Raw genomic sequence first — 12,489 nt, forward strand, 5'->3', positions numbered from 1 at the left:
CAAAAAAGGAGGGAGGTCAGGAGGAAGGTGAGGAAAGCAGTAGCTCCCAATTTACAGAAAATCTGAAGTGGGGAGACATTAAAGAAGTAACATCATGGGACATACATACTCAGTGAAATCCAGACTGAATTTTTACATAGTAAATAGCTCAATTTCTTCAACAATTAAGTTGCAAGGGAACAACATCAAAATGATGGAAAGGAAAGCTATATACTGTATTGAAAGACTTTATCAGCAACTACAACATACGTACTTACACATACTTAAGTGTTTACAGATGACATCATATGATGACTGGGACTTGCTTCAAAATCATCCAAGGAATGAGATGAATAGATGAAACCAAATCAGTCACTGGTTGCAGTGGGTATTGGGTACATGGGGGTTCATCACACTGATTAGTATATATTTGAGAATCTTAACGACAAGTTTTGCTAAGCCTTTTGTATAAAGTCTCTTCCTTTAAGGATGCTAGTGAGCTAGGGGTCTTTCTGGCTTTTCTTGGTGGATATATGGGATTAGACATCAAATAGCCCATATGATCAGGCTTATAGTTGCAAAAACAAAACTATTTATTAATGAAAACTTTTCTGAATGAGTTGGGTGTAAAATTTTCAAAAATGTAAAATTTACTTGAAAACAGTTTGTGCTTTTTGTTTTGTTGAAGGTACTATTTTTCCTATAGGTATGCCATGGTTAGAGAAATGCTGTACATGTGCAGGAGGGTTACACTGTGAAACCCAGTTCATGGTATCTTGAGTACTTTACAACAGGTCTTACTTACTAGGATCGAATAATCAGCTAGGTTAAGCACCAAGAATGGTTTATAGCTCCTTGCTGAATTACATTTTTCAAAATCCTTTAAAAAAATTTTTTTAATGTTTATTTTTGAGAGAGAGGGAGAGAGAGAGAGAGAGAGAGAGAGAGAGAGAGAGAGAGAGAGAGAGAGATCTGAAGCAGGCTCCAAGCTCTGAGCTGTCAGCAGAGCCTGACACGAGTCTCCAACTCACGAGCTGTGAGATCATGACCTGAGTTGAAGTCGGATTTTTAACTGACTGAGCCACCCAGGTGCCTCTCAAAATCCTTTTAATTGAAGTATAACACACAGATAAATGTACAAATCTAAAGTGTCCAAGCTGAATGAATCACCAGAAAGTAAACACTCCTGGATAACTGGTGCAAAGGTTAAGAAATCAAACATTAACCACACACCAGAACCTCTCATGCCCTCAATTATCACCTTTCCAAAGGTAACCACTATCTTGTTTTTGATGTAAATGGAATTATACATTATCTACTCTTTTGTGTACAGCTTTATTTGTTCAACATCACATCTGTGAGATTCTTCATGTAGCTTTTATGCAGTTTTATTATATATTTTGCGTAACTATAAAGTATTCCATTTTATAGATCATTATGAAATCTCTTTATCTCTAATAATGCCTGATGCCTTAAAGTTTACTTTAATTAATACAACTAATACCAGCTTTCATTTGGTTAAATGGCCCTGCATGGAACATCAGAATTATTCATTTTTCCTGGTGAACTATACTTTCTTTGTACCTGCAGAGTTGAAAGTTCTACATTCAAACCCAATGGCTTGTTAAGTGTAGTATTTCCAACAAAATTATTAGAATTTTATCAGTTCAGTATATTTTGCTAGAAACACAGTGATGAATTTCCACTAAAAGCTGAAATAGGAGAACAGAAAAAAAAATTGATGATGTAGGAATAATCACTCAGATTGCAAAGAGTGGAGTTTAACACTTTGAACTATTCCTAAGTTCAATTTTCAGTCCTAGTTCAATCAACAAATGTTGGCCATTAAAAATCTGACATAGCTTTGATGGTGTCCTCTGATTTCTTCAACTGTCCTTCTAGTATTGGTATATCTTAGAAATGGTCACTGCTCTGAAATGGCTCATTTCTAAAAGTGAAGAGGGGCTCAGTCGGTTAAGTGTCCAACTCTTGGTTTCGACTCAGGTCATGATCTCACAGCTAGGTTTGAGCCTAGCCTTGGGCTCTGCGCTGACAGTGTGGAGCCTGCTTGGGATTCTCTCTCACTGCCCCTTCCCTGCTTATGCTCTTTCTCCCTCTTTTAAAATAAGTAAATAAAAAATAAAAAAAAAAACTTAAAAAAATCTTTAAAAAAGTGAAGACTAGATAATTATTGCAGTGTATGTGTTCCTACATATTAATAATTAGCTGTAGTATAGTTTTAGCCACATGTATTCAGACTAGAATTGCCTAGAGAGGCCTCAGGATCCATTCTGGGGGCTTGCTATTGAAGGCAAGAGTTTAAGACTATTTGGTTTATGGATTTAGGCTGACATTCCACAGTTACACAAGAGAGGAAAGACCATGTCAAGGAACGGGGAGAGGATGGCCATCTATAAGCCAAGGAAAGAGGTCTCAGGAGAAATCAACCCTGCTGACACCTTGATCTGAAACTTCAGTCTCCAGAATTAAGAAAATTAATTTTTGTTTAAGTCACCTAGTCTGTGGTACTTTGTCATGTCAGCCCTAACAAAGTAATACAAACAGCAACTGTTTTTAAGAGTTCTCAAACTTGCAACTTGTAATTACATTTTCAGCTTAAACTTTTCAAAAGGAGGTAAGCATTTTTTTTACTCTTCAGCAGAAACACCCCCACCACTATGCAATGCTTTCAAATTGGTCTTATTAGTTTCCAGAACAGCATAGAAGTACCTCAATCCTGTGTACAGACATTCAAGATCACAATCCTAACAGTTGGCAGGACAGAACCCCTAGGGGCAACACTGAGTACTGAGTAATGCCAAAGAGTCCTGGGTTCTAGTCCAGATTCTGCAATTAACTGTCATGTGGCCTTGGGCCAGTCACTTCCTTCTCTGCACTGCTGATCTTTAAAAAGTGTAAAATGAACTAGGTGGTCTCTTAGATCCATTTATTTCCAAACTACATGACTCAGGGATGGTTGTAAGCCCTCTACTGTGTAAATGAGCATTTCACAGAAAAGCAAGTTTAAAACCTCATTTGGCCATAGTGTTATTTTATCTTTTGTTGATAAAAATGTCTGTAATGCTGGAAAAAAAAAAGTAATTACATTTACGGATATAAGACATTTTACAGGCTAGCCAGCAAAGATCAATAGTGGTTACCTAATTTCCTATTCCATTAAAAATAAATTCCCACTTCCAAAAGATCCTTAGTAAAAGATTAAAGAAAACTCCTACAATCCAATAGGTCTTTATTTTTTTATTTTTAAATTTTTTTTTTCAACGTTTATTTATTTTTGGGACAGAGAGAGACAGAGCATGAACGGGGGAGGGGCAGAGAGAGAGGGAGACACAGAATCAGAAACAGGCTCCAGGCTCCGAGCCATCAGCCCAGAGCCCGACGCGGGGCTCGAACTCACGACCGCGAGATCGTGACCTGGCTGAAGTCGGACGCTTAACCGACTGCGCCACCCAGGCGCCCCTCCAATAGGTCTTTAAAGAACACAGAAATAATACTTTTGTCTAAGTAAAAGCAATATATAGGCAGCTGTAGCTGTGTTACCTTTTAACTAAAAGCAAGACAAATTTGGTCTGGAATGACACCTCACGTTTCAAGTATATATACTAATCCCACAGGAAGCCAAAAACCGAACTGGAAAAAGTGTTCCAACTCTTGTTTGGCAATCGCATTTATATGAAGAGTTGTGCATGTTAGACACTTACACAGAAAGGTGGAGAAAGGGAGAGAGGAGAGAGAAAGAGAACTCATGCAAGTGTGCCAATATGCTTGTGCTACAGGGAGAGGGCCATAGAAGTTGTTGCATTGTAGGACTATTAGAAAAGCACCATGCCCCTCATTATTAAAAATCATTCCTTAATTAATTAAAAGAGAGGTGGTTAGCAGACTTAGGGTTTCATCAGTTTTTAAAGTTGTATGAATATGTGCTTGCTATGATCCCTAACTATGACAAGTTTAGATGGATGGCTATGAAAAAGAAAAGAAAATATGACATCATTAGAATTACAAGTAAGACAAGAAGAAACCCAAAGTACAGACACAAGAACACAGAAAAATTTTAAGAGAGTACAGATGTCATGACATTTATTAAAAGGCATGCTACAATGCTATACTTGTTAGGAAAAGAGATTAGAGATACCAAGTAATTGTCAGCAAATATACAAACTGAATGAAAATGGAATATACTGTAGTGTACAGAAGCTTGAATTAACCATGCACTACGCATTTAGAAAATATGTTTTTTAATATTTTATCTTCTCTTTGCATTTATAACATAATTCACTTAATCACAGAATCCTCTTCTTCCAACACCACAAACTGTGTTACAAATGAAAGCTGGTACTGCTGCTTATCAAAATATACAAGACAATTGATGTTTTATATAAAACCACTTTATATGTTAACTTGTTCCCAAAAACCTTTTTTTTTTTCTTTTTTGGCCTGGTTAAAAAAAATGTTGTTACAAATATTTACAGCATCTTCTTCTGTTAGATGAACATTCTTATAAACTGAAAAAGGGAATTTTATGAACAGACCACATAAAACACAAGACAATGTCAGAGGCTCCTAGCTGTGCTATTTTTTTTTTTTTTCTTAAATACAGTACTGAAAATGCCCATCAAACCCTTGTCATCCTAATCCATTCTGTTCACATTTATACTCCCATTTTCTCTAAGTAGTCTATTCACCAATAGGAAGTAGAAAGTAAAGGCCGCTTTGCGCTGGGTCTTCTTGCAGAAAGGAGCTTGGGAAAAAATGCTTAATGAGAGGAGTTAAAACCGAACAGTTAAGTCTTTGGTCAGAGCAATGAGGTGACATTTTGATGCAAAACTTTGCTTGGTCAGCAATCTATAATTAGTACTTTCTGGATATGGGATGAATTTTTAAAAGATCTGGGTAACAATGGTAAGGGGGGAAAAGGCCAGAGCATGTTTTGTTTTTTAAATGACATCAAAAATATCTATTTAAATATTTGTTAATACAACTACTACATAGATTCAAAAGCTGAAAATAACAACAACGAAAACAAAATCTGTTTACAGTGCTGACTTAAGCTTGCTATAAGCAGCTTTCAATCATGACTATTATCACCAAGGTCACTGGACCAGACAAATATCCCTGTTTTCTGGAACATATGCCTCAGGTTACAAAAACAAAAATGACGACCACAGAGATTTAGAGCGGCTCATTCTTGGACCTGCACAATGCTATATAATGAATATCATGTGATAAAGGCAGAAGTGTAACTGAAACCTCATTTCTACAGTTACAATTCTTTGCTTGTATGAATAGTCTGTGAGATAACATTCTTTTAAAACTTTATAGTACATATTTCCTGAAAACCAGAATACTGATAACTACCTTAGTCTCAAATAGGAAGAAAAGGTCAATTAAGACTACTGAAGAAGGCACATAAACTTTGGTCCTGTTTTGTTTTCTTCCCTCTATAAAACCCCCCACTAATATTTTAGTAATTTTCTACTCTTTAAACCATTCATAACTGTTAGAATTTGCTGTGAAAAAAGACTGCAAATAGTCTTGTAGATAACAACACAGCTCTTTTGAAGGACAGCTGAGTTCTATTTTCTTTAAAGGAAAACTTCTGTGCAATCTAAATTGTATTTTTTAAGCACAATAATAGAATATTTTAAGTCTGGCAGTTTTATTCTTGTTAACGACTGATCAAGACGAAAGGCTAAGAAAAATGCTTTTACGCATAGTCATGCTGTCTTTTTGGTTTAAAAATAGCAGTACACATTAGGTTTTCTAAGAGATAGATTGATAGTTTGGCAAACTTAGGGTTTTTAAGTGACTCAAGGGGGGGAAAAACACATACTTTTGAGCTTGTCACCTTCTGCCCAAAAATATTTAGTGGGACCAGAAATTACATGATAATATATTCATTATATAAATTCCACTGCCTAATGACATTTATGGGAGTTATCTCTTTATCATCTGAAGCAGAACCAATGATCACCACCCTAGGTGGAGCCAAATAAGACATTGCTCCCTTAAGGAATTAGGCAGGCAGAAATTAAGTCTTTAAAAATTGTGAGATTTGCAACTTTTAACTACAGAATAAGAAACATTACTAAAAATAACATCATAATATTTACTTTTAAAGACTATATGGCATTCTATTGGAGCTACTGGGGAATTCTGATATTCTTCAGTAAGTTATTGATTAAGATATTAAGATACTGGGTCATTTTTCTATTTGTATCTCACACAAAACACATTTTACTGCTATGCAAGTTATTTAAATCTCAAACTTTTTGGCATACATTGCTATTGCTGAACGTGTACTGCTATTTTTTGAAGACCTGAATATATATACTTTGTGTACAAGTCAAGACACCTCCAAAAGTGATTAAGACAATAGTCCTTAAAATAAAGTAAATAAACTTAAAAATAGGATACTATGACAGCTCAACAGTGAAAATAAACATTGCTTAGAAGATACTGAATAAATGTACGCCAAAACAAAAGTATGAAGATCTAGTTTTTCCACTACCCTGATATCTTTAAATCTCTCTACAGAAACTATGCCAACAAATACTGTAGACCTCTATAATTCAAATAGTAAATAACTCAATATGGGCAATATCCATGCACTACAGCTAATTTCAGACACAAATTGAAGATTTCAAACATACTGTTTTAGACAAGAATATCTCACTTTTCCAAATCTTAATTTGATTTTGTCAATAAATTAAAATGTATGTAATGTGTATATGTATGTACATTAGAAGAATGCATGTATATGTATACATACTTACCTACACACACACACACACACACACACACACACACACACACACACACACACATCCCTGAAAAAGATTCAAATGTTCTCTCTCAGATTTAAAGGCCATTCCCTACTTCAAAATTAACATTCAACACTATTACTATCTCCTTTCTGCTACACTGACACTAAATGTATGAGAATCATGAATTAAAATTACACAGTAATTCCTAACTCAAAGCAAACAAAATAATCCAATAAATGTGACACTGAAAATTATAATAGTGCCTGTATGGAAGGAAACAAGAAGCAAATTTGGGGAGATTTCTCAAAAAAAAAAAGGTTTTTTTTTTTCCTCTCCCCTCTTACCAGAGGGGTAAAAATGTGTAAACACACATTTTGTAAAGTGAAAAAAATAAAAACTATATAGCTAATTATTACTATCTATTCAGCCAATGCTAAAATGGATTCATTTGAAATGAATCTCAATTTAGTGGCCTCCTTCCTAGTCTATCAGATACCTGCTCCTCAGTGTGAAGTGAATTGTTTTTTATAACCTACAGTATCTTTTGTAGTCTCCAATTTTCTGTAAAATTTCTTTTGTAAAAATCTTCCAACATTCGAATTAATGGCTGCAATATAGTAAAGAAGTTGAGATATTCTTTTTAAAGGTGAGATGAGCTACTCTGAGAATCTGAAAAGTGTAAAAGGGATGGACAAAAATGACCCCTATGACAAATTCTGCTTTAAAAAAATCTAATCAAGCATTGAAAAAATAATGAACAAATGCAAAGTTTCTTATTAAAAAGAAATAATTTTACATTATAGAATCACTGAAGTAACATTAAAATGCATTCTTACACTCAACCAAAAAGAGAAAGGGACAGAGTATGAGAAAGGACCCACCTTCTCATACCCCATATAATGTGGACACTTAGTAATAAAGTTACATTAACAAAGAAAAGCATCGCACTGTACTGAGAAAAACCAAGTAATCCTGAGACAAATTCTAATGGGTGATAAAGGTTAGACAAGATTCAGAAACTGAAATTGTATTTTATAGTCCCAAACTGGTATGCTATAACTGGCAATGACCGCTATTGGTCACAAAGTGAAGAGGCCTACAGGTGTGCAACTGAGTTATTCCCCAAACCATTCACCCTTCCCCACCCCATCTCTGCACCAAAGCACCAAAAATTTGAATAAAAACTATTACTTATTGAAAACCACTTAAAATTGCAATGAAAAAACTTTAAAATCCTTACCAAAACAGGGAAAGAAAAAACAAAATGCTCACCAAGCCCACAATATAGCTTTCAAGATACTTAGATAAAATTCTAACCTATTGTATCATAAGCACATAATAAGGCACATAATAAGAAATTAAGTAAATACACAGTAATTCTGAATAAGTATTAGAGATTATAGTGGTACAAAAAACCCTTGAGATTAATTTTTTTCTAAAAGAAGACCTTACCAAAAATAACTTTTAAAAAATCTGTCAAACCATATGATAGACCTGAATATTTTCCTTGTAAACTTTTTTTTCTGAAAACAATTATAAAAAAGTAGTTTATAAGTAGGATTATTTTTCTTTTTAAATTTTTGAAGATCATATTACTCGGCAAATAGTATCATTTTGAAAATTAAACCATGATTTTTCCTCATAAAATTACTATTTCTTTTGACACCTTAACAGATCTTGGATTCCACTTAATTTCCTTTGGGGACAACTGAGACACTTCATTTCTCCAAATAGTCTTAAAAAGTTAAAGATATGTATTCTTCAAAGGAGTGTCTTACAGTGAAAAAAAGAAACAATTGAAAGAAAATGTGCAAGTTTATAAATTTTCTTCCAATACAACCCAATTTGTTTATGTATAATACCTATCAATATATGCCTAACAACCGATATAATTTAGAAGTGAACATAATTTCCTATAGGGGTTGAACTTCTGAATCATAAAGTTAAAAACTTTGTTGTAAGTAATTTTAAAAGCCTGTATGTTTAAATTTTTCCAAAGTACAAAGGAGTTTAGAAATGTTGTATAAGGCTGATCTGGACCCAAACTAAAAGAAAGACTGCCCTCTTGAAATCCAATTTAATACAGGGAATTAAATTATTAAAAAAATTCTTTTCCTGATTTTTTTTCCTGAAGGTTATTTTCATAGACACTAAGGTACAAAGGAAAAAACGAACCTTTGATCACATACTGGCAAGGGGGAAAAATGGAAAAAAAGAACGTCCCTTAATTTTTTGAATATACGTGGATATCAAACTCAGAGTTATTTTTGTGAAAGAGGCAGAATTGGTCTTGAGTTGCTTCAGTCTATGTCTGAAGGTTTTACTGAAATTATGGTCCAGTCTTAGGAGAAAAATTCACAGAAAAATCAGATTGTAGATTTTGAGAAGGAAACTCTGAGGTGATGATTTTCTCCAAGGTCATGGTTATGAAGTTCAATGAGGGCCTGGATTGCTTCTTCCACAGATCCCAACTGAATGAGTGCCATTTTGCGATCTTTCCTGAAAATAATGGAAGAAATATAAAAAGTATGTAGAATTAATTTTACCCACAAATCTCCCCAACCCTAGAAGACTTCATTGAACTACCTTTAAAATTTGCACACCACTTAAAATAATGTATTTCTTGAAAGCATGGACTTACTGAAAGAATTTAAAAGCCTTCACTGAACATCCAGCTTCTGTGAAAAGGTTCTTCAGATCATCCACTGTAACAGAAGGGCTGTGAAAACATCACAGAGAGTGTCAACTATCTTAGCCCCAGTTCTCAAATGAACCAAAGATTAATTTTCAACTGTCAAATCTTCAGAGTATCTCACATTTCTAAGACAATAAAGCCCTGAAAGGGCTTTTGGAACTGCCCTGAAAGATGTTCAAAGTTGACACATACATGTTCTAAAACAATGTACTTTGGTCTAAAATCTTTTGCATAAAATACGGGCAGGTATTGGGGCACCTGGGTGGCTCAGTCAGTTAAGCATCTGACTTCAGCTCAGGTCATGATATCATGGTTCATGGGCTCAAGCCCTGCATCAGAACTCTGTGCTGACAGCTCAGAGCCTGAAGCCTGCTTCAGACTCTGTCTCCCTCTCTCTCTGCCTCTCCCCTGCTTGTGCTCTCTCTCTCAAAAATAAATAAACGTTAAAAAAATTTTTAAAAACACGGGCAGGTATTTAAAGAACAAGAAAATCTATCTGTATTTCTTTTAAAGCGATAATTACCCATACCACTGGCTTCAGTAATTAATGTTAATGGTATTTCCAAAACTACTTCTAGTGTTTCCAAAATTACTTCCCAGTTCTGACTTGTTGGCTCTTGACCAGATGTCTACATTTTTAATGGCTTTTAGGGTAATTCTGAATACATGTATGTGGGAGTCAGGCTCTAAGATGCTTCCCCCTCCCCTCACTACTATTGCCTCCTAGTATTCAAGGCCTTTAGATACTCCTCTTCCATAAGGAAGAGATGTCCTCTGTAACCTTTAGGGTACCATAGAAACAATATGTTTGACTTCTTTTTTTTAACGTTTATTCATTTAAAAAAAAAATTTTTTTTAACGTTTATTTATTTTTGAGACAGAGAGAGACAAAGCATGAACGGGGGAGGGGCAGAGAGAGAGGGAGACACAGAATCGGAAGCAGGCTCCAGGCTCTGAGCCATCAGCCCAGAGCCCGATGCGGGGCTCGAACTCACGGACCGCGAGATCGTGACCTGAGCTGAAGTCGGACGCTCAACCGACTGAGCCACCCAGGCGCCCCTCATTTTTGAGAGGCAGAGACAGAGCATGAGTGGAGGAGGGCCAGACAGAGAGGGAGACACAGTATCCAAAGCAGGCTCCAGGCTCTGAGCTGTCAGCACAGAGCCTGACGCTGGACTCGAACTAACCGACTGAGAGATCATGACCTGAGCTGAAGACGGACATTTAACCAACAGAGCCACCCAGGGGTCCTGACGTGTTAGACTTCTAAGGCTAAGAGACATTGCAATTCCCACCCTGCCCTCCCTTGAATCATCAGCTCTGGAAGAAACCAGCTACTCTTTCAGAGGGATGCTCAAACACCCATATGGAGAAGTCCTTTGTGGCAAGGAACTGAGGCTGCCTGTCAACAACTAGATTCATAAGTAAGTTAGCCACCTTGGAAGTGGATCCTGTAGCCCCAGTTAAAACTTCAAATTTTTGAGACACTCTAAGTTAAAACTAACCAGCTAAGCCACTCTGTATTCCTGAATCACAGTAACAGTATCAGCTAATAAACATTTTAGATAACTAATATAGTGGCCTATCACATGAGAGTCAACTGACTAAATTATTCCAACATAGCAGTTGTCCTATTCACTAATTTCCTATGAGATGATTTAACTGCGATACTGTCTTAAGAACACTGTATCTCATCTCATAACTGCCAGTAAGGACGGTGCAGGAGGACAACGATTGGTTCTGCATGGAGACAGATCTGAGTTCACATTCTATTTCTCATTCATTTGGTGTATGACCTTGAGTAAGGTACTAAACCTGAGTTTCACTGATAAAATGAAACAAATGACTTTATTTCAAAGGTTTTTAGGTATGAATTAACAGAGAAAGAAAGAAAGAATAGTGGTTACCAAGGACTGGAGAGTAGAGGGAAATGGGGAATTACTCTTAATGGGTACAGAGTTTCAATTTGGGATAATGACAAGAATCTGGAGATGGACAGAGGTGATGGTTGTACAATCTGAATGTACTTAATGTGAATGTACACCAAACTGCACATTCAAAAATGGTTAAAATGGGGGCACCTTAGTGGCTCAGTCAATTAAGCATCTGACTGGCTCAAGTCATGATCTCCTGGTCTGTGAGTTCAAACCCTGCATCAGGCTCTCTGCTGTCAGTGCAGAGCCTGCTTTGGATTCTCTGTCCCCCTCTCTCTGTCCCTCCCCTGCTCTCGTGCACACTATCTCTCAAAAATGAATAAACATTTTTTTAAAAGGTTATTATATGGAGATTAAATGAGGTAACAAATGTAAATTGCCAGCATGGTGCCCAGAACTTGGTAGATGGTTCAGAAAATATTCATGTCCTCTCCCTCTTCTGCCTACACATCCTATGTAGGCTGCAACCTGAGACCAGCCCCTAGATAATGTATTTAAGAAGGTAATAATGACAAGAGCCTGCCCTGGTATCCAAATATGTTGTCACTCTGTCTCCATAATGATGAGCTGCTACATTTCTAGATCCACATAACCTAGAGATTTTTAAGGGACTCCTCCAGTTTCTTAGCTGGCATGAGATTTGAGCCATTGTCCAATTCAGATTCAAGGTTCCTTCAGGTAGCCTACCCAGAGACTAGCTGGCAGCCTGAGCACTCAACATTATTTTGGGTGATTACTTTCTATTCCTATTCATCCCCATTCTCATTCTCAATAATGTTCTAGAACTTTTTTACCCTTCTCCATTCCCTCAAGTCTTTAAATTTCTACACACATGGCCATACACAACGCCACTCTTTCCAAAGTTTATTCTCTTTTCATGTATTAGATTAAGTTATATACAACTGCCATCTTCATATGTGCTTAGAGTGCAGAGCCTGCTTGGGATTCTCTCTCTCCCTTGCTCTCTGCTCCTTCCCCACTCAGCTGTCTCTGTCTCAAAAATAAATAAACTTAAAAAAAAAAAAGATGATGATGACTAAAGAACAAGTCTCCTACAACACTGGTTAAAATGGAGTAGTCACAATAAAGTAAT

The 12,489-nt window shown here is 36.1% G+C and overlaps 1 protein-coding gene across 6 annotated transcripts in view; it reads right to left on the reverse strand.

Annotated features, from left to right (window-relative positions):
- Positions 1–4,221: 4,221 nt before the first annotated feature.
- PTBP3 (polypyrimidine tract binding protein 3) overlaps positions 4,222–12,489 on the reverse strand; it is a 121,448-nt gene continuing 113,180 nt past the window's right edge. For all 6 annotated transcript variants that reach the window (XM_047067942.1, XM_047067950.1, XM_047067933.1 and 3 more), the window contains 2 exons: positions 9,409–9,486; positions 4,222–9,266 (listed from right to left, as the gene is read on the reverse strand). In XM_047067942.1, coding sequence (XP_046923898.1) covers positions 9,134–9,266; positions 9,409–9,486 — 211 coding nt within the window. In that variant the 3' untranslated portion in view covers positions 4,222–9,133. The remainder of the gene's footprint in view (positions 9,267–9,408; positions 9,487–12,489) is intronic.

This window comes from Lynx rufus, unplaced genomic scaffold (genome assembly GCF_022079265.1).
Source record: "Lynx rufus isolate CCGP_SWC_20201006 ecotype Redwood Valley unplaced genomic scaffold, mLynRuf1.p SCAF_10, whole genome shotgun sequence".
Lineage (NCBI taxonomy): Eukaryota > Metazoa > Chordata > Mammalia > Carnivora > Felidae > Lynx > Lynx rufus.